Source organism: Pecten maximus, chromosome 7 (assembly GCF_902652985.1).
Source record: "Pecten maximus chromosome 7, xPecMax1.1, whole genome shotgun sequence".
In the NCBI taxonomy this organism is placed as follows: domain Eukaryota; kingdom Metazoa; phylum Mollusca; class Bivalvia; order Pectinida; family Pectinidae; genus Pecten; species Pecten maximus.
The window spans coordinates 44,972,700-44,992,408 of record NC_047021.1 but is presented as its reverse complement, the minus strand read 5'-3'; the positions used below and the strand labels follow the sequence as shown (position 1 = coordinate 44,992,408).

Below are 19,709 nucleotides of genomic sequence, written 5' to 3'. Positions count from 1 at the left end.
TAACACAAGGTATAATCTACAGGTAACACAAGGTATAATATACAGGTAACACAGGTATAATCTACAGGTAACACAAGGTATAATATACAGGTAACACAGGTATAATATACAGGTAACACACAAGGTATAATCTACAGGTAACATACAAGGTATAATCTACAGGTAACACAGGTATAATCTACAGGTAACAAAAGGTATAATCTACAGGTAACACACAAGGTATAATCTACAGGTAACACAAGGTATAATCTACAGGTAACACAAGGTATAATCTACAGGTAACACAAGGTATAATCTACAGGTAACACACAAGGTATAATCTACAGGTAACACAAGGTATAATATACAGGTAACACACAAGGTATAATCTACAGGTAACACAAGGTATAATCTACAGGTAACACACAAGGTATAATCTACAGGTAACACAATGTATAATCTACAGGTAACACACAAGGTATAATCTACAGGTAACACAAGGTATAATCTACAGGTAACACAGGTATAATCTACAGGTAACACAAGGTATAATATACAGGTAACATACAAGGTATAATCTACAGGTAACACAAGGTATAATCTACAGGTAACACACAAGGTATAATCTACAGGTAACACAGGTATAATCTACAGGTAACACAAGGTATAATCTACAGGTAACACAAGGTATAATCTACAGGTAACACAAGGTATAATCTACAGGTAACACACAAGGTATAATCTACAGGTAACACAGGTATAATATACAGGTAACACAAGGTATAATCTACAGGTAACACACAAGGTATAATCTACAGGTAACACAAGGTATAATGTACAGGTAACACAAGGTATAATCTACAGGTAACACAAGGTATAATGTACAGGCAACACAAGGTATAATCTACAGGTAACACAAGGTATAATGTACAGGTAACACAAGGTATAATCTACAGGTAACACAGGTATAATCTACAGGTAACACACAAGGTATAATCTACAGGTAACACACAAGGTATAATCTACAGGTAACACACAAGGTATAATCTACAGGTAACACACAAGGTATAATCTACAGGTAACACAGGTATAATCTACAGGTAACACAAGGTATAATCTACAGGTAATACAAGATATAATCTACAGGTAACACAAGGTATAATATACAGGTAACACAAGGTATAATCTACAGGTAACACAAGGTATAATATACAGGTAACATACAAGGTATAATATACAGGTAACATACAAGGTATAATATACAGGTAACACACAAGGTATAATCTACAGGTAACACAAGGTATAATATACAGGTAATACAAGGTATAATCTACAGGTAACACACAAGGTATAATAAACAGGTAACACAAGGTATAATCTACAGGTAACACAAGGTATAATCTACAGGTAACACAAGGTATAATCTACAGGTAACACAAGATATAATCTACAGGTAACACAAGGTATAATCTACAGGTAACACACAAGGTATAATCTACAGGTAACACAAGGTATAATCTACAGGTAACACAAGGTATAATCTACAGGTAACACACAAGGTATAATCTACAGGTAACACAAGGTATAATCTACAGGTAACACAAGGTATAATCTACAGGTAACACAAGGTATAATCTACAGGTAACACAGGATATAATCTACAGGTAACATACAAGGTATAATCTACAGGTAACACAATGTATAATATACAGGTAACACAAGATATAATCTACAGGTAACACAAGGTATAATCTACAGGTAACACAAGGTATAATCTACAGGTAACACACAAGGTACAATATACAGGTAACACACAAGGTATAATCTACAGGTAACACAAGGTATAATCTACAGGTAACACACAAGGTATAATATACAGGTAACACAAGGTATAATCTACAGGTAACACAAGGTATAATATACAGGTAACACAAGGTATAATATACAGGTAACACAAGGTATAATCTACAGGTAACACAAGGTATAATCTACAGGTAACACACAAGGTATAATATACAGGTAACACAAGGTATAATCTACAGGTAACACACAAGGTATAATCTACAGGTAACACAAGATATAATCTACAGGTAACAAGATATAATCTACAGAACACAAATTTAATCAACAGGTAACACTACTTATTGCATTTTTACCCTAAACAACTGTTTGTACCCTAAACAACTGTTTGTTGTTTTCATTTAATATGATTCAATATCTCCAATAATTATCAAAACTTCTTTATAACAGTCAAAATTAATTCATTGCTTTGAAATTGCAAAAAATGTTGATATTCCCGTATTTTATGAAAAATCCCTTATGATATTCATCAATCTCCAAAAAGTATGGCATGTATGTTTGTTTTTTTTGTTATCTTACATGAATCTTGTATTGCGTAAAGTGGAGAGAAGGATAGGTGGATAGACAAAGAAGATAGACTAAAGGAACAAAAACTTATTAATCCCACTCCATATGTCACAGGGGGTGTAATTATTCAAATACAAACCACTGAAATAAAGATTCTAAAATACTTCATTCAGAGTCTAACATATTATACGATACCTGTATGTATGTTGCAGAGAATTCAATAAAGTTTTATAAACAACACAAACATTTCAGATTTCTACTGATTATAACACACAAGCCTTCAACCAGTGTTGACAGAAAAACACACAACATTGTCACAAAATATTTTAAAAAATATTTAAAATATTTTGTCTGCTAGATTATTTTTTTAAATTGATATTGTCATTTGGTCATCGGTATTCTGATATGATTCTGTCAACACTGTCCAGGGGTCAACTACCAGGAAAAAACAAACAAAAAATCTCAGACGTCTCAATGAAGGAGTTGTACGTACTTATTCCCGAAAAGCTGGACAGAGAAATTTGATGCATAGTAGCTGAAAGGGGAAAAACACAACACTGAAGAGACGAAAATATTTGTGAGTGAAGTGTAAAAAACAGTTACTGTTTTACAAAGAAGTGTGATTCCACCTTCAAAGCAAATAGTGATATAACTGTAGACACAGCATGGTGAACATTTTATAATCAACAAATTTAAATATCAAATACACCTAGCAATCATGAATTATCGAAAGATCTCACTGGAAAACATATTTTCTCTCAATTTCACTCAAAATGACTTTATGTTTGATTTGTTCTATTTCTAGAGGTTATATGACCTCACAACAGTCAAGGTCATATGAGGAGGGTTGTCAGGGAGGCACCAACAGTCAAGGTCATATGAGGAGTGTTGTCAAGGAGACACCAACAGCAAAGGTCATATGAGGGCAGGTGTCAAGGAGGCACCATGGTCAAGTTCATATGAGGAGGGTTGTCAAGGAGGCACCGTGGTCAAGGTCATATGAGGAGGGTTGTCAGGGAGGCACCAACAGTCAAGGTCATATGTGAAGGGTTGTCAGGGAGGCACCAACAGTCAAGGTCATATGAGGAGGGTTGTCAAGGAGGCACCACGGTCAAGGTCATATGAGGAGGGTTGTCAAGGAGACACCAACAGCCAAGGTCATATGATGAGGGTTGTCAAGGAGACACCAACAGCCAAGGTCATATGATGAAGGTTGTCAAGGAGACACCAACAGTCAAGGTCTTATGTGAAGGGTTGTCAAGGAGACACAAATAGCCAAGGTTATATGAGGAGGGTTGCCAAGGAGACAGAAACAGCCAAGGTCATATGCAGAGGGTTGTCAAGGAGATACCAACAGCCAAGGTCATATGCGGAGGGTTGTCAAGGAGACACCAACAGCCAAGTCATGTGAATAGAATTGTCAAGGACACACCAACAGCCAAGGTCATATGTGGAGGGTTGTCAAGGAGACACTAATAGCCAAGGTCATATGAGGAGGGTTGTCAAGGAGACACAAATAGCCAAGGTCATATAAGGAGGGTTGTCACGGAGACACAAACAGTCAGGGTCATATGAGGACAGGTGTCAAGGAGACACCAACAGTCAGGGTCATATCAGGACGGTTGTCAAGGAGACACCAACAGTCAGGGTCATATGAGGACGGGTGTCAAGGAGACACTAACAGTCAGGGTCATATGAGGACGGGTGTCAAGGAGACACCAACAGTCAGGGTCATATGAGGATGGGTGTCAAGGAGACATCACAACACCCAGGGTCATATACGGAGGGTTATAACGGAGACACCAACAGCCAAGGTCATATAAGGACAGGTGTCAAGGAGACACCAACAGCCAGGGTCATATAAGGAAATGCCAGGTTTTGGAGGTGGCGGAAAACTGGAGTACCCAGAGAAAAACTACCGGCCTACGGTCAGTACCTGGCAACTGCCCCACGTGGGTTTGGAACTGGAGACCAAGAGGTGGAGAGCTAGAGATAAAGTGTCGGGGCATCTTAACCCATCGGCCACCGCGGCCCCTATACAGTGGACCCTCGATAATCCGAACACCTTCGTTCCCAGTCCAAACCGTCCGGATTACGAGTTTTCCGGACTGCCGAATTTCGTGTACCAGGTCAAAAAAATTGTTGTGTAAGAGTTATCTCCCTTGATTATATACAATCCGGGACGTTTCATAAACACGTCTAATTGTCAGTCTTTTTAACGATAAATATACTTATGTTTCTGATATGATTCTTGTTTTGTTTTGTAGAAAGTAAGAAATAAACTATGTTTTTAAAAGAACATGTAAAGTGAAAGTTGTTTTATTTATAGCGGGCATATGTGACCTACAAACAGCACACATGTGTCACGTCCCGGAGGTTCACAAACAAGTAGAAATTACAAACGTTAAATACCTTAAATAAAATACCCGGATTTTACAACTTACCGTCAGTCCATGTTTTTTTTATGATTTTTACGTACCAGAAACCCCAAGCTATCTATTTAAAAGTACGCGACACCAGCGAGAACTACCCAAGATGTCCGATAATTATTAAACCCGTATTCACTTAACAATGTGACACTTAGTTAAGTATCAGACGACTATTGACTAATTTGTGTGTAATCAACCCAGTTCTTGTGATCACTGCTTAATACGTAAATGTGTATGTAATTAATAACATGCATCTTTCAATGAGTCGTCGTTTCACGTAACGGTGTTACAAAGCCGATATCCGTGTTTACCCAATACAAGTGTTAATGATGTTAATTACCGATCATACATGTATTTGAGATTGATTAATTATCGTATCACGTACTGTATGTTTGTGCATAAATTCTGTAACATTTAGGTTGTAGAGAAAAAGCAATGTACCGTTATAAAAACAAAAGCTACACATTGTAACACAGGTAAACACCCGGGGCTATGACCTGGCAGCGGTCGCTATGACTACGCACAGTGTCAAGCGATAGTCTGTACAGCTGTCGACACGGGTGACTAGCCCCGACATTTTTTTCTCCTCGTGGTGAAAAAATCGTCCGGATTATTGAGGGAAATTTACTAATGAAAAGTACGTTCCGTTCCCAAAATGGGCTTCCGGAATCGGAATCCGAATTTCCGAACTGGTGAGTACAAATTAAATATATACGTTACGGAAATCCGTTCCCGTGCATTTCCGTCCGGACTGTGAGTTTTCCGGACTATCGGCGTCCGGATTATCGCGGGTCCACTGTATAATGAATGTTTAAATATATGCTTTTGGAAAGGTCTGTAAAATAATTGTATGACGCTATAAACTAAGTATGTTTTAACCAGACAAAGAAACACATTCTGTGAGGTATACGACAAGAAAGCCTAAAGAAATACCTGTGTTTCAGCTGACACTATTTGAGCAATATTTTTATTTATTTATTTTTTTATTTTTTTTTTATTTATTTTTTTTTAATTTTTTTTATTTTACCTTTTCAAGGTTTGACTACTGCAGTCAAGACTCCCTGTCCACATGTATAAAAAAAACTTCAAAGATATTAACCGACCTTGACCTACCCAATTTCTTTCAGGCATATGTTAGCAGAAACACATGTATCATTTTTAGGCATGAAATAGTAAATGTCATTGTAAGTGAAACAAATGTTACTGTGAGTGTCAAGGTGTATAAAAAAGTGAGCAGGCTCCATCACATATTTGTGCCCCCCTTGCTTGGCATTTTGGCTGTTGCATCATGCATCAATAATATGCTTCGATCGTAATTTAGAGTCAGGTCGAGTGAAAGAAATATGGAACTGTATAGTATGTTTGTAACTTTGTCAAATTATCATTTTGATGTCGGTAGTTAAGAATCCGTCTTTAAATTCAAATATAATGTTCACCACATAGAACGAATACGTATTGAATGAAATCATATAGCTGGAATAAGCCATTGAAGGGTTATTTAAAAAAAACATGCTGTGAAATTTTGGTGAAATTCTTGTTTCAGTAGCCCTGACCTCAAACTATAACCACATTGATATCTAAATCTATATAAGGTATGTCCGAAGAAAACATGTTTTTTTTTTCTGCCATGTTCATCTGTCAGTAGATACAAATGAGAGATGGACCGATGAACGGACAGACGGACAGATAGACAGAAGAAAAGATATCTCCGTATACAGTTAGCAGAGGTAGGTATATGATTTGTCTAGCTATGTGCTATATCTGTTTTTCTATTGGCCAAATACCTTTTTGTATTCTCGTAGGTTGACACAGACTTCCAAAGTTCAACAACATCGTGCAAACTGATGACATCAAATTTGGCCATTTTGTTGTTCTCGCCTGTAAGTAGAATTGGAGAATATGTCTGTACAACGGAACAAAACAATCTGATGGACTATAAAGACAACATAGATCTGTTTTATGATCTACATTAAACATTCATTCTCTGTCGGAATCATTTTCATGTTATATGACATGAAACGTTCGCATGTAACTTTCTTTCCTGGTTTGAAGCTTTCAAAACTTTCCTGGTTATAATAAAACAATAATTAAAATACAATAATATGTTTTGTACTTATATTTGTGGTTCCAGAGCAACCATTTAAAAAAACAATGTAACTTTGCCCCTTATACAAAATAAAGGATTCATATTGCATGGTATGTTTTAAACCAACATAAAAATATACAAGGTTCAAGAGAAATGTTTTGAACACCTGGACATTTTACTAATTAACACCTTGACATTTTACTAATCAACATCTGAAAATTTTACTAATTAACACCTTGAAATCTTACTAATTAACACGTTGACATTTTACTAATTAACACCTAGACATTTTACTAATTAACACCTGGACATTTTACTAATTAACACCTAGACAGTTTACTAATTAACACCTGGACATTTTACTAATTAACACCTAGACAGTTTACTAATTAACAGTTTACTAATTAACATCTGGACATTTTACTAATTAACACCTTGACATTTTACTAATTAACACCTGGAAATTTTACTAATTAACACCTTGACATTTTACTAATTAACACCTGGAAATTTTACTAATTAACACCTTGACATTTTACTAATTAACACCTTGACATTTTACTAATTAACACCTGGAAATTTTACTAATTAACACCTGGACATTTTACTAATTAACACCTTGACATTTTACTAATTAACACCTTGACATTTTACTAATTAACACCTGGAGAAATGATCAGATACTTACACCTTCCGCCTTCAATATAAAAAAGGTTGTACAGTGATCGTTTCCTTTCATCACCCTTCGCCAAAAGTATATCATCGTTTCTACAGAATCTCCTGAAATGTTAATCATACAAATTGTAAGTGTAGATCAGAGGATATATGAAGGATGGTTGAAATCCCTTCTCTTATTACAATCCGTCTCAAAAATGTTTATAATTAAAACAGAATATATCTACACAAATAAACAAACAAAAAAAACATTTGTACTTAATCAGGGAGAAATAGCGATAACAAACTTCAATTGTCAAAATCCAAGATGGCCACCTGTCAGCCATGTTGTTTTCCGATCAGTCCCACAAAGAAATATGCACAACAAGGGACCAAGGGAAACTTACATATGAAATTTGAGAAAGATCCCTTCAGTACTTTCTGAGAAATAGAGATAACAATCTTCAATTGTCAAAACCAAAAATGGCTGATCTGATGATGGTGGGCTAAAAAGATGATTTCGCAAAAATGAAGGGGTCTTATTTGTGGACAAGGTCTATTTGTGGGCACCAGGGTCTGTTTGTGGGCACCAGGGTCTATTTGTGGGCACCGGGGTCTATTTGTGGGCACCGGGGTCTATTTGTTGACACCAGGGCCTTTTTGTGGACACCAGGGTCTATTTGTGGGCACCAGGGTCTATTTGTGGGCACTGGGGTCTATTTGTGGACACCAGGGTCTGTTTGTGGGCACCAGGATCTATTTGTGGGCACCGGGGTCTATTTGTGGGCACCGGGGTCTATTTGTGGGCACCAGGGTCTATTTGTGGACACCAGGGTCTGTTTGTGGACACCAGGGTCTATTTGTGGGCACCAGGGTCTATTTGTGGACACCAGGGTCTGTTTGTGGGCACCAGGGTCTATTTGTGGACACCAAGGTCTATTTGAGGATACCAGGGTCTATTTGTAGACACCAGGGTCTATTTGTGGACACCAGGGTCTGTTTGTGGGCACCAGGGTCTATTTGTGGGCACCAAGGTCTATTTGAGGATACCAGGGTCTATTTGTAGACACCAGGGTCTATTTGTGGACACCAGGGTCTGTTTGTGGACACCAGGGTCTATTTGTGGGCACCAAGGTCTATTTGTGGACACCAGGGTCTGTTTGTGGACACCAGGGTCTATTTGTAGACACCAGGGTCTATTTGTGGGCACCAAGGTCTATTTGTGGACACCAGGGTCTGTTTGTGGACACCAGAGTCTATTTGTGGACACCAGGGTCTGTTTGTGGACACTAGGGTCTATTTGTGGACACCAGGGTCTGTTTGTAGACACCAGGGTCTATTTGTGGACACCAAGGTCTATTTGAGGATACCAGGGTCTATTTGTGGACACCAGGGTCTATTTGTGGACACCAGGGTCTGTTTGTGGACACCAGGGTCTATTTGTGGACACCAGGGTCTATTTGTGGGCACCAGGGTCTATTTGTGGGCACCAAGGTCTATTTGAGGATACCAGGGTCTATTTGTGGACACCAGGGTCTATTTGTGGACACCAGGGTCTATTTGTAGACACCAGGGTCTGTTTGTAGACACCAGGGTCTGTTTGTGGACACCAGGGTCTGTTTGTGGACACCAGGGTCTATTTTTAGACACCAGGGTCTATTTGTGGACACCAGGGTCTGTTTGTGGGCACCAGGGTCTATTTGTGGGCACCAAGGTCTATTTGAGGATACCAGGGTCTATTTGTAGACACCAGGGCCTTTTGCAAGAAAGGCATATTTGTGGGTGGGCCAATTTTTGGACATGCACCAGAGTCTATTTGTAGGCAAGGCCTTTTTTGTGGGTATAGACAGGGTCTATTTGTAGGCAGGGCAAATTTGTAGACACCAGGGCCTATTTGTGGATGAAAACAGTACCAGAGTAAGATCTTTGATGACAGAAAATGTTTAATTGTAATACTTTACCAAGGTGCAAATCTGGTATTGTTATCCATGAAATATGACAATTGGTCTGAAATAGAACAAAGGATTCATGATTGAATTTTATATTGGAAATAATTAAACATCAACAGTCTTAAAAATGAGTCCCAAAGTTCTAAAAGGGTGACATATTTAGGAATTTCAACAAAGATCCATGCAGTATTTTCCAAGTAATAAAAGCACATTTAAAGATCACCTGTGAAAAGTCCATGGAAATGAGAGAGCTTTCATTATAACCATTTGTTTATCCAACTTGTCTCAGAATTGGACAAGCAAAATAAAAAGAGACCATTAAGCGATAGATACTGAAATGTGAAATTGGACAAAGATCTGGGAAATACTCTAAATAGTTATAACTAATAAATTCTACTGTTAGAAAACCCTGACATCACAAAACAATATAATTGTCATGGAAACTACAGATGAAATGTCACCCCAACCATAACTTACTTGATCCGTAAGACACTTTAGTATTAACTAATGTAGTTCCATAATCTGTAGGCACAGCAAACACCAGTCTGAAATAATTCGTTAGATTTTATTCAAATATTCGTATCACATTAATTTTTTCACAATCGAAAATTTTTAGAAATTTTGTGAATATTTTGAAAACAAAATTAGACCCCCAACCTCGATCAAAATGATGAACATTCTTGTATCAAAATGATTGCATGATTATTGATATAATAAGAGGTACAAAACGTAAAACTAAAATGTTGCTTGAAAAAAGCCAAACAACACAACATGATGATAAGGTGGTGAGCTAAGAATATTGAATATTTACAAGCATCACCTCTATTCCTGGAAGACTTGCTTATTTCTGGGGCTTATTTAAAAGCACCAACATATTCATGAGAGACTTGCTTATTTCTGGGGCTTATTTAAAAGCACCAACATATTCATGAGAGACTTGCTTATTTCTGGGGCTTATTTACAAGCACCCACATATTCATGAGAGACTTGCTTATTTTTGGGGCTTATCTACAAGCACCCACATATTCATGAGAGACTTGCTTATTTTTGGGGCTTATCTACTAGCACCCCCTTATTCCTAGGAGACTTGCTTATTTCTTATGCTTATTTGCAGTTAAATAGGTAATAAACTATACTTACTTAAAGCCTGTTTCTCCAATGGGGTATATATGATAGGTGAAGTCAACTACCGAAACACGCTTCTGAAATCGGACAAAGGAAACAAATGATAATTAAGAAAGAGAAACTTTTTGGATATACAGGATACATATATAGTTAAATTATTGTATGTATTTTATATATATCATGTGAAAACAAAGATCTTATATTTGTGATAAATACAAATGGTCTGATATGTGAGAGAACAGGGAAAAACACATTCCTGTTGAGTGCCCTGACAGGAATCGAACCGGGGTCTCTGGCGTGATAAGCCATATGGCTCTACCTCCAGAGCCAAAGAAGCCTGCTCCGTCAGCTGAGTGACAGAGACCGTATACATTCCACACTATGTATAAGCTACACAGACCCACTACTTTTACAGATTTATAACAAATTGACCTTCATCAATATACAAAGACACAAATAAATGTAAGTTGAGTTAATAATGAATGCAGGCAAAACCAATGTCTGTATATAGCTATCTATACATTTTATAAATTTAAACATAGCATGTCCCTGTAAATACAAAATTAGTGACACACATACCAAATCATGAACTACATCATGCATTGTCGATCGCCACATAACAAATACCCATGGCCTCTCAGTCATTGACACCTGTGGCCTTGAAAATAGGTCAAGGTTGTGCATTTGGAAAAACAATGTCAATTTCAAGCTTGTACTTACTCTTCCATCATAAGGCACGACAACATTTTTTATGCTGTAATTTGCGTAACCTGAGGCTTTTAAAATTTCCAATCTCAGCTGAAACGAACAGGTAAAATTAATTATATTCAATATAACATATATCAATTATATTCAGAAGCAATTATGATTTCATTAACCATGCAGCGTTACCTTTCCGTTAAAATTTCCATAACAAAAATAATCACTGAAGTCATTTTCAATGTTTCATTAAAAGTCAGTATTAAAGCTTACACTTCGGATTTGTCAGTCATTCATACAGTTATCATATAAGGTGAAAATGACTGCCTTTAAATGTTGAAAATTATTAAAAAATGTCTGAAACATACCCTTATTATCAATAAATAAGCCCATATGCTAAGAAAAAATGCCCTTTTTTATTTTCACAAAATCTAAAATAGTAACTTAAAATGGTTCATAAGTAAGCCCGTCCTAAACTTTAATACTGATTTTCGACACTAGGAGAGGGGGGTTTATTTGAGGATAAATACGGTAATGTTTGATTACCGTTTAACTTACCATCTATAGCTCTGCATTGTTGGATACACTAGGAGAGGGAGGTTTATTGAGGATAAATACGGTAATATTTGATTATCGTTTAACTTACCATCTATAGCTCTGCATTGTTGGATACACTAGGAGAGGGGGGTTTATTTGAGGATAAATACGGTAATGTTTGATTACCATTTAACTTACCATCTATAGCTCTGCATTGTTGGATACACTAGGAGAGGGGGGTTTATTGAGGATAAATAAGGTAATATTATTGTTTAACTTACCATTTGTAACTCTGCATTGTTGGATACATATTCGACCTCTGTGATATCTACGCTGCTGAAGTTGGCCTTCAGTCCAGGCTCTCGAGACAGTCTCTACAAACAGACATTGAGAGGTAAATAGATTTGGAATAGGACAGCTTAGTCAAAACAAGAGTTCCATGGAGGTGAATGTGTCACCTGTGTAGCAAGTCGGGTGATTACGAAGAAAAAGAAATATTTATTTACTTCAAGAAATAATGTTAAAAGTAAGCAAGACCAGCATCACTCAAGTGTGCTTAAAATTCAGCATTATACAGAACAGAAAAATTTGGTAAACGAACACCTCAAGAAGTCTAAACTTGATCAGCCCAAGAGATCTGGAGTTATTGCATGGAAACAGATTTTCTATTTATAGTAACAGTGACCTTTACCCTCGATCGGACTAGTAAAAAAATAATTCCATGCAATGCACTTGTGGTAAGGAGAAACAGCATGAAAATTGAGTTTGATGGGCCCAAAGGAACTTCCTTAATCACAAGGAAACAAATTTTCTATTTTTAGTAACAGATCTTGACCTTTGACATTTGGACCTAAAATGCAATCCCTTGCAAGTACATTTGGTGAGGAAGATTTGCAAGAAGTTTGAGTTTGATTACCCCAAGGAAACTTGAATTATAGCACAGAAATGTCTTTTTCTATTTTTAGTAACAGTGACCTTGACTTTTGACCTTTGGACCTGAAAAACAATCCCTAGTAAGTACTTTTGGTAAGGAAGATTTGCATGAAGTTTGAGTTTGATCGATCATCTCAAGGGAACTTGAATTATAGCGTGGAAAGAATTTTTCTATTTTTAGTAACAGTGACCTTGACCTTGACTCCTGAAAAGCAATCCTAAGCGAGCACTTATGATAAGGAAGATCTGCATGAAGTTTGAGTTTGATTGGCCCAAGGGAACTTGAGTTATTACACAGAAACCTCTGTGCAGACAATGCCAGTGCCGACATGATATACCTGTATGGCACCTGTTTTTTGCAGGCGACACAAAAAGTGGCTGGAAACTCACATTAACTTATATGAATCATGAAAACTAACAATATCATCAGGTGTAAATTAAGCTTGATGGTTATGATGATAACAGCATATGTGATCTGAGATATCTCTGTATAATCACATGTCAGAACCGTTTTACCATTAGTATCATATTTACACAATTTCAACAGATCTGATTGTAGATGATAAGAAGATTTGTTACTCTGCACGACATACATGTACAGTATGGCACTGTCCTCAGATATAGCTGGTATTGACACATTAGGGTAACGGAAGTGATGGTATGTGTTTTAGCAAACGGATGCTAAATCAGCAATACAATTTTACCAATCATTATGAATGTCTCATACCAGACCTTCTAAAAATAGCAACCTTGACCTTGACCTAAATTCCTGAAACTCAAACTTGTCCAAGATATATCATTATCCTTTATCATTGTGTGAAGTTTGATCAAAATCCCTCAAGGGATGAAGCTGCTAGAGCTCTGACAAATTTTGGCATTATGTACTCGGTGCCAACCTTTAGTACCCCTGGTTTCAGCAGTAGGGGGATAATAAAACATATGAAGACTATATGACTTAAATTAATTACAAAACACATCTACATTCCAAACATAAATTGGAGTTATCCCCCTTAGCCTGTACTTACTTGATGCTGAAGGATGTGATGGCCAATATTTGAAAGTCTTACCTTGAAATAGAATGGGCGGAGGTTTGGATGGAATAAGACGTATCCCTGAGAGGTGACAACGAAGGCATAACCATTGGGACCGAGCTGCAACAAAACAATTCATATTGTATTGTGTTTACATCATCAGATTCACAGAGCATTTTGTATATATCAAACAGTTAAAATGTCTATTTCTATGATCTAGTATACATTTCTGTAACCAATAATCCTGCAAGAATTTTGTTGAATTGCTTTATTAATTGCTATTCAATACGAGAGATTTTAAATTGTTGTGATAATCAAATTCTACTCTTGAAGAACTGGCACACATTGGTAATGATATTTTGCATAAATGTATGGGAGTCTACAGACATGAACTCACCTTGTTGTAAGGGATACGAGCTTTAATTTGATCTACAGGGACATCAGTCCCTACAACTCCCAGCAGGTTCCCTTCTGTTTTCTGGTGAAGATTTCAAATTTTCTTTATTAATATAGTCACACTGTGTATATGTCAAATTGAAGCTATATCAAACCACTTCAATGTTCAGCAACTCTCATCAAAATTGACCTATATTGAGCCAAATTTGTGTCTACAGATGGACTGATGGATTAAAAACAAACTCTAAACTGAAATGTTACAAAAATAGTTTCATTATGAATATTAGATATCACTGTTAATAATGAAATTTTCTTTATCTTTCTCCATTTGTATAATTTTCTTAAAATTGAATCAACTTTGATACATTTTCCCCTCATTTTTATTGAAGAAATCCACAGCATATTTTGAATATGAGGAGAAAGACATCCCTCAAACACTTCTAATTGGTGAACTCTGAATAAAAATTCCAAAAAAGCAACAGCATACTTTGAGTAAACATTCATTTAGAGATATTTCCACAATTTTGAATTTATTGCCCTGAAAAAGCATTATTTCAAGAGCAATATAAAATGGTGTAGTAAGCAGGAATGATACTCACAGATTTGTCCTTCATGTCAAACACAGGTAGTGCATAGGAGGTCAGAAACTTTAGGCCCTGTAATTGTCAAAGTTACTAAGTCTAGATAAGTGTTACAGTAATCAGAGCTCAAAGTGGATATTTTTACCAGGTGGTCTATTTGGCTATACCAAGCCATAAAATCTATGCGCCAATAGGAAAAGTTAGTTACCTGGCCTAGTTGTCTTCAATACAAATTTTTTTTTTTAAATCTTAATTCTGTAACTTTTTTGATTGTGAATGTCATTTAAGCATTGACTGCAACCTTTGACAGATTAACCTGGTTATGGGATTCAGTTATAATCAGGGAGAGAGATGATTTACAATATGTACATGACAGATAACTTAACCAACATATAAAATCATTTAAATCATCACATAATCTGTTTTACCATTAATATATGTCGTAAATATAAGTAAGTCGTCACAAGAGTACAAGCATTCTGAGAGTAAATTGCTAAAGCAATACAATTAATACCCTAGCAGCCACCGCTAAAAATAGCAAGTGACCTTGACCTTGACCCAAAAACCCTGAAACTTGAACTTGACCTGAAGCTACTCATACTGAAGGTACATACCAGCTTTTACCAACATAACTTGAAGCGTAGCTGAGAAAAGTGTGGAAAACTCACTGAGTGAATGGACGGACTAACTAATGGACGGACTAACTAATGGACGGACAGACGGAGGGGAGGAAACATATAGTCTCCACCCCCAGTTTGACCGTTAGGGGACTTATAATACTATTGTATCGGGAATAATATATGACATGAAGATTAACACAGGACGTCACATGATAGAGGAACACACAACATCCAAGTAAAAAATCCCTGTTATAGAGAAATTAATTGGAGAGCAAATATGAGTAAATATTTGATAAACAGAATCTTACACTCATGGAAAATGGAAGTAATCAAACTTGTTCAATAATTTGATATGACAAATTCGAATAAAGTCTCATGGTTGATCAAATTATTTAACTTGTTTGATAAATTCCATATGACATAGCCATTCCCGTATGTTCATCTATTTTTGGAACAGATGTCGAATGTTTTACGTACATCAGAAAGATCGGGGGAGACTTCTGTAGAATAATCAGCATACAGCGGCGTCCAGATGGCGTTCCTCTTCCTCTGTATCACCATAGGGCGACTCAGTACCTTTAGGTAATGCTGCAAGTAGATTATAGTTAGTTATTAAAATGATGTGTTCATACCTTGATTTAAACACTCTCGTACATTAGAGATTCCAACGGACATTTTAACATCTGTAATCTCCAGTAAACATGTAAATACATATAATCAGGTGAACGTAATCAATCAGGAAAGACCTGGTTATCATTGATATTATGACATCAGAATAATAAAAGAGTAAAAAAATTGTATACAAAAAGTAACTCATTTAATATCTGACATCTACATTTTCTGTTTTCTCGATCACCGGCATGCTTTCTGATTTGACGCACCTGTATGTTTCCTGATTTGACTCACCTGTATGTTGTCTGTCATTTGACTCACCTGGATGTTTCCTGATTTGACTCACCTGTATGTTGTTTGTCATTTGACTCACCTGGATGTTTTCTGATTTGACTCACCTGTATGTTGTCTGTCATTTGACTCACCTGGATGTTTTCTGATTTGACTCACCTGTATGTTTCCTGATTTGACTCACCTGTATGTTGTCTGTCATTTGACTCACCTGCATGTTTTCTGATTTGACTCACCTGCATGTTTTCTGATTTGACTCACCTGTACATTTATTGATTTGACTCATCTGTATGTTTTCTGATTTGACTCACCTGTACATTTATTGATTTGACTCATCTGTATGTTTTCTGATTTGACTCACCTGTACATTTATTGATTTGACTCATCTGTGCGTTTTCTGATTTGACTCACCTGTACGTTTTCAGAGACATCAGCCAAAGTTGATATATGGGAATAGTAACCTGTCAATAGAGAGGACCGATGCAGTAATTATATATCTTCTACATACTCATTGATACTACTGGCTACAGGTAACAGATCTAAATTTCGGACAAAATCATATTTCCACGATGAGCATGTGATGTTAGTACTTGATCTGGACTGTCAAAGTTGACCTATGACCTATTTGGGGCCATGTCACAGTCAATGTACATTAAAGAATTAAAATAAGTATAACATTTGTAGTATTTGTTTAATGTCAACCTGCTTATTCAAATATCAAACAAGAGGCCAAAAGGGCCTGTATCTGGCAAAACGCTCTAATTGATAGCAATATTTACGAATGTAATATTTGATTACGATGGTTTCAAAGATCATACATAATAATTTAATTGTCAGTAATAACAGTCTAGTGTGGGCCACACGCATCTGGCAGTGATCACAACAAGTTATTGTGAAAATGTCAACTTCATCTATTTCAAAACAATTGTAAATCACTCTTGTTGACCAGTTGAAAGCACTACCCACTTTACTGTGGGAGGAATCCCACCTGGTCGGAGCAGGTTACCCTCCTACCTTTTCACATTCGATTAGGGACCACATTTATTCTCCATCACCCATTTGTGCTGTGGATCCAGACCAAAATTTGATCTAAATCTCTTTATCTCTTTAGGAGAAGGACTTCCTGCAATCATTTTTCCAAGTCAGGTGAAGTGTGACCTTTGACCCTTAATCTTAACTGATGATCATGAAGATCTAATCAGCCACAGAACTTCCTGTTAGGACCTATGGTGTGTGAAAATAGTTTATCAAATCCGTTGAGGGATTCATGATTAATCTCAATTAATTGTCACGAATTTTGGGCTGCTGACTCTGATTCTGACCTTTGCACTCTGGCATATATCACAGACAAAGTGTGGCTATATACCATCGCCCCCCCCCCCCCCCCCTCCCCCTCCCCTCCCTCCCCCTCCCCTCCATTACTAAGTGTGGTTTCTTTTTTCATTTAAGAATTCCTTCACTGATTGTGAAGGAGGTTTGATAAGATGTCTTTTCCGGACGAGAAACACATTAATTTACCGGTCCATCATTCAACTTTCTGGGACAATTAACATTTACTCCATGGCGTTAGTTTCTAAATGTAGAACTATTATAAACACATTAAATGCCCAATTGAGCAACAAAAAGACGACTATCACTGACTGTAAGTTCAACACGAGATGGCCAAGGGGAGATAACTCAAAAAGTTTTAAGCTCCTAACATGCTAAACCTTGGACAAGACCTAGTACAGATGTAATAATTTTTTTTATTAATTTTTCTACGGAGCTATAAACATAAAATAAAATCATACAAATTTGAACATTCAATCCCTTTCAAAAAAGATGACAATGTGTATTGTTGTAATTTTTGTGGAAACATTATTTGCCCAGCTGAAGAGGTCAGCAATGATAATGACAGAGACAATACACAGAATGCTAATCATCATCAGAATTAATGCTGAAATATTGACCCAACGGTCATGGAGGTCAGCAACACTAACTAAACAGGCTGTTCAAAGGCTAGGCTTCATAGATCTGAATAGGTCTTTTGATTAGGATCAAATTAATATCCCTTCTTTTGAGTATATAACACATCTTATGTAATAATCCTATAATTTTTGTCCAGGAGAATTTATTTGAGGATGAATTCAATTACATTTTAACCCAGCGACTTTTAAAAGCATGTCTTAATACGCAAACCTGGTGCCGCTAATTTATCCCAGCATGACAATGGCTCAGTATCAGAACACCACATGCTGGGGCTCTTGGTTTTTGAAAAGATGCTTTATAAATATTTTAACATATTTGAAACCAAAATCTGAAGAAGCAAACAGATTATACCTTTATTTGCACAAGCCATCCATTTGGCATTCCTGTTGTCTGACACTTCTCGACCAATCAGAAAGGTGAACATCCGTACCTGTAAAGGCAAAGCAGGGTCTCCTTGTAGTAGTTGGTGACTACCTCATTGAACAACAAATAGGAGGTCCGTCACATGCCATCTAGATCAATTAGGGTAAAGTCTCTTGCCCCAGTTTACAACGATGAGAGTACAGACTGGCCCGTTTCTCAGCTTCCCGAGAAGCACAAATAGACACAGGTAGGATAAGTATCGAACCACACACCTCGGATCTTCACCTGAGGTTACGTGGCATGCCCTTAACCGACTGAGCTATTGGGGCCCCTCAATAAGACAAAGCTTACACCAATCAACCATGATTATAAGCATCAAGAACCCGAGAGCAAGTCAATCTACGGCCATATTTAAAATTTGTCTGTACAGTATAAAGTGTAGATATGTAAACAAAGCAGGCATACATAAAGGCTGTTTGATCATTATTAACAATTAAATTTTATCCTTTTATCAAAGTCACACATCTATTACATATGTAGTGACATAAACACACTTCTAATTTCACCTAGCTTGAAAATTAAGCTCTGATTGGATGTGGGTTTTTATTGTTTTGATTGTGACATCATAACATCTCAGCATAACATACTTAATACATATTCATACATATTTTAGTGGTGGTATCATTTTAGCGGTAGTATTATCTTAGCAGTAGTATTATTTTAGCGGTAGTATTATTTCAGCAGTAGTATTATTTTAGCTATAGTATTATTCTAGCAGTAGTTTTATTATAGGGTAGTATAATTTTAGTGGTAGTATTATTTTCGCAGTAATATTATTTTAGTGGTAGTAATATTATTGCTGTAGTATTATTTTAGCCGTGGTATAAAAGCTAGTAGCATTGTGCTAAAACTTGATTGTGCTAATGACACTTTCTATATGCTATTTCTATAACAAATATATGGTCACAATAATTCTTCACTGTTATAATTTGATAATAAAATTTACAGTATACATTTATGATGTCAGTAATGAATTAATTGAGTGATAATAAGAGAGACATTAAACACCATATACGAGTAAAAGATGAA

The 19,709-nt window shown here is 36.5% G+C and overlaps 1 protein-coding gene across 2 annotated transcripts in view; it reads right to left on the bottom strand.

Moving 5' to 3' along the window:
* The window catches only part of LOC117330961 (voltage-dependent calcium channel subunit alpha-2/delta-3-like), a 179,604-nt gene that overhangs the window by 45,022 nt on the left and 114,873 nt on the right, over window positions 1-19,709 (bottom strand). Inside the window, exons 12-25 of one of the 2 annotated variants that reach the window (XM_033889543.1) lie at window positions 18,609-18,687; window positions 16,701-16,750; window positions 15,864-15,974; window positions 14,785-14,841; window positions 14,187-14,267; window positions 13,826-13,909; window positions 12,107-12,199; window positions 11,310-11,387; window positions 10,605-10,666; window positions 9,942-10,009; window positions 9,477-9,522; window positions 7,550-7,641; window positions 6,560-6,653; window positions 2,840-2,881 (exon numbers count right to left, since the gene is read on the bottom strand). In XM_033889543.1, the coding sequence (XP_033745434.1) occupies window positions 2,840-2,881; window positions 6,560-6,653; window positions 7,550-7,641; window positions 9,477-9,522; window positions 9,942-10,009; window positions 10,605-10,666; window positions 11,310-11,387; window positions 12,107-12,199; window positions 13,826-13,909; window positions 14,187-14,267; window positions 14,785-14,841; window positions 15,864-15,974; window positions 16,701-16,750; window positions 18,609-18,687 (1,037 nt within the window). The remainder of the gene's footprint in view (window positions 1-2,839; window positions 2,882-6,559; window positions 6,654-7,549; window positions 7,642-9,476; window positions 9,523-9,941; window positions 10,010-10,604; window positions 10,667-11,309; window positions 11,388-12,106; window positions 12,200-13,825; window positions 13,910-14,186; window positions 14,268-14,784; window positions 14,842-15,863; window positions 15,975-16,700; window positions 16,751-18,608; window positions 18,688-19,709) is intronic. The other variant, XM_033889545.1, reaches the window with a different exon arrangement.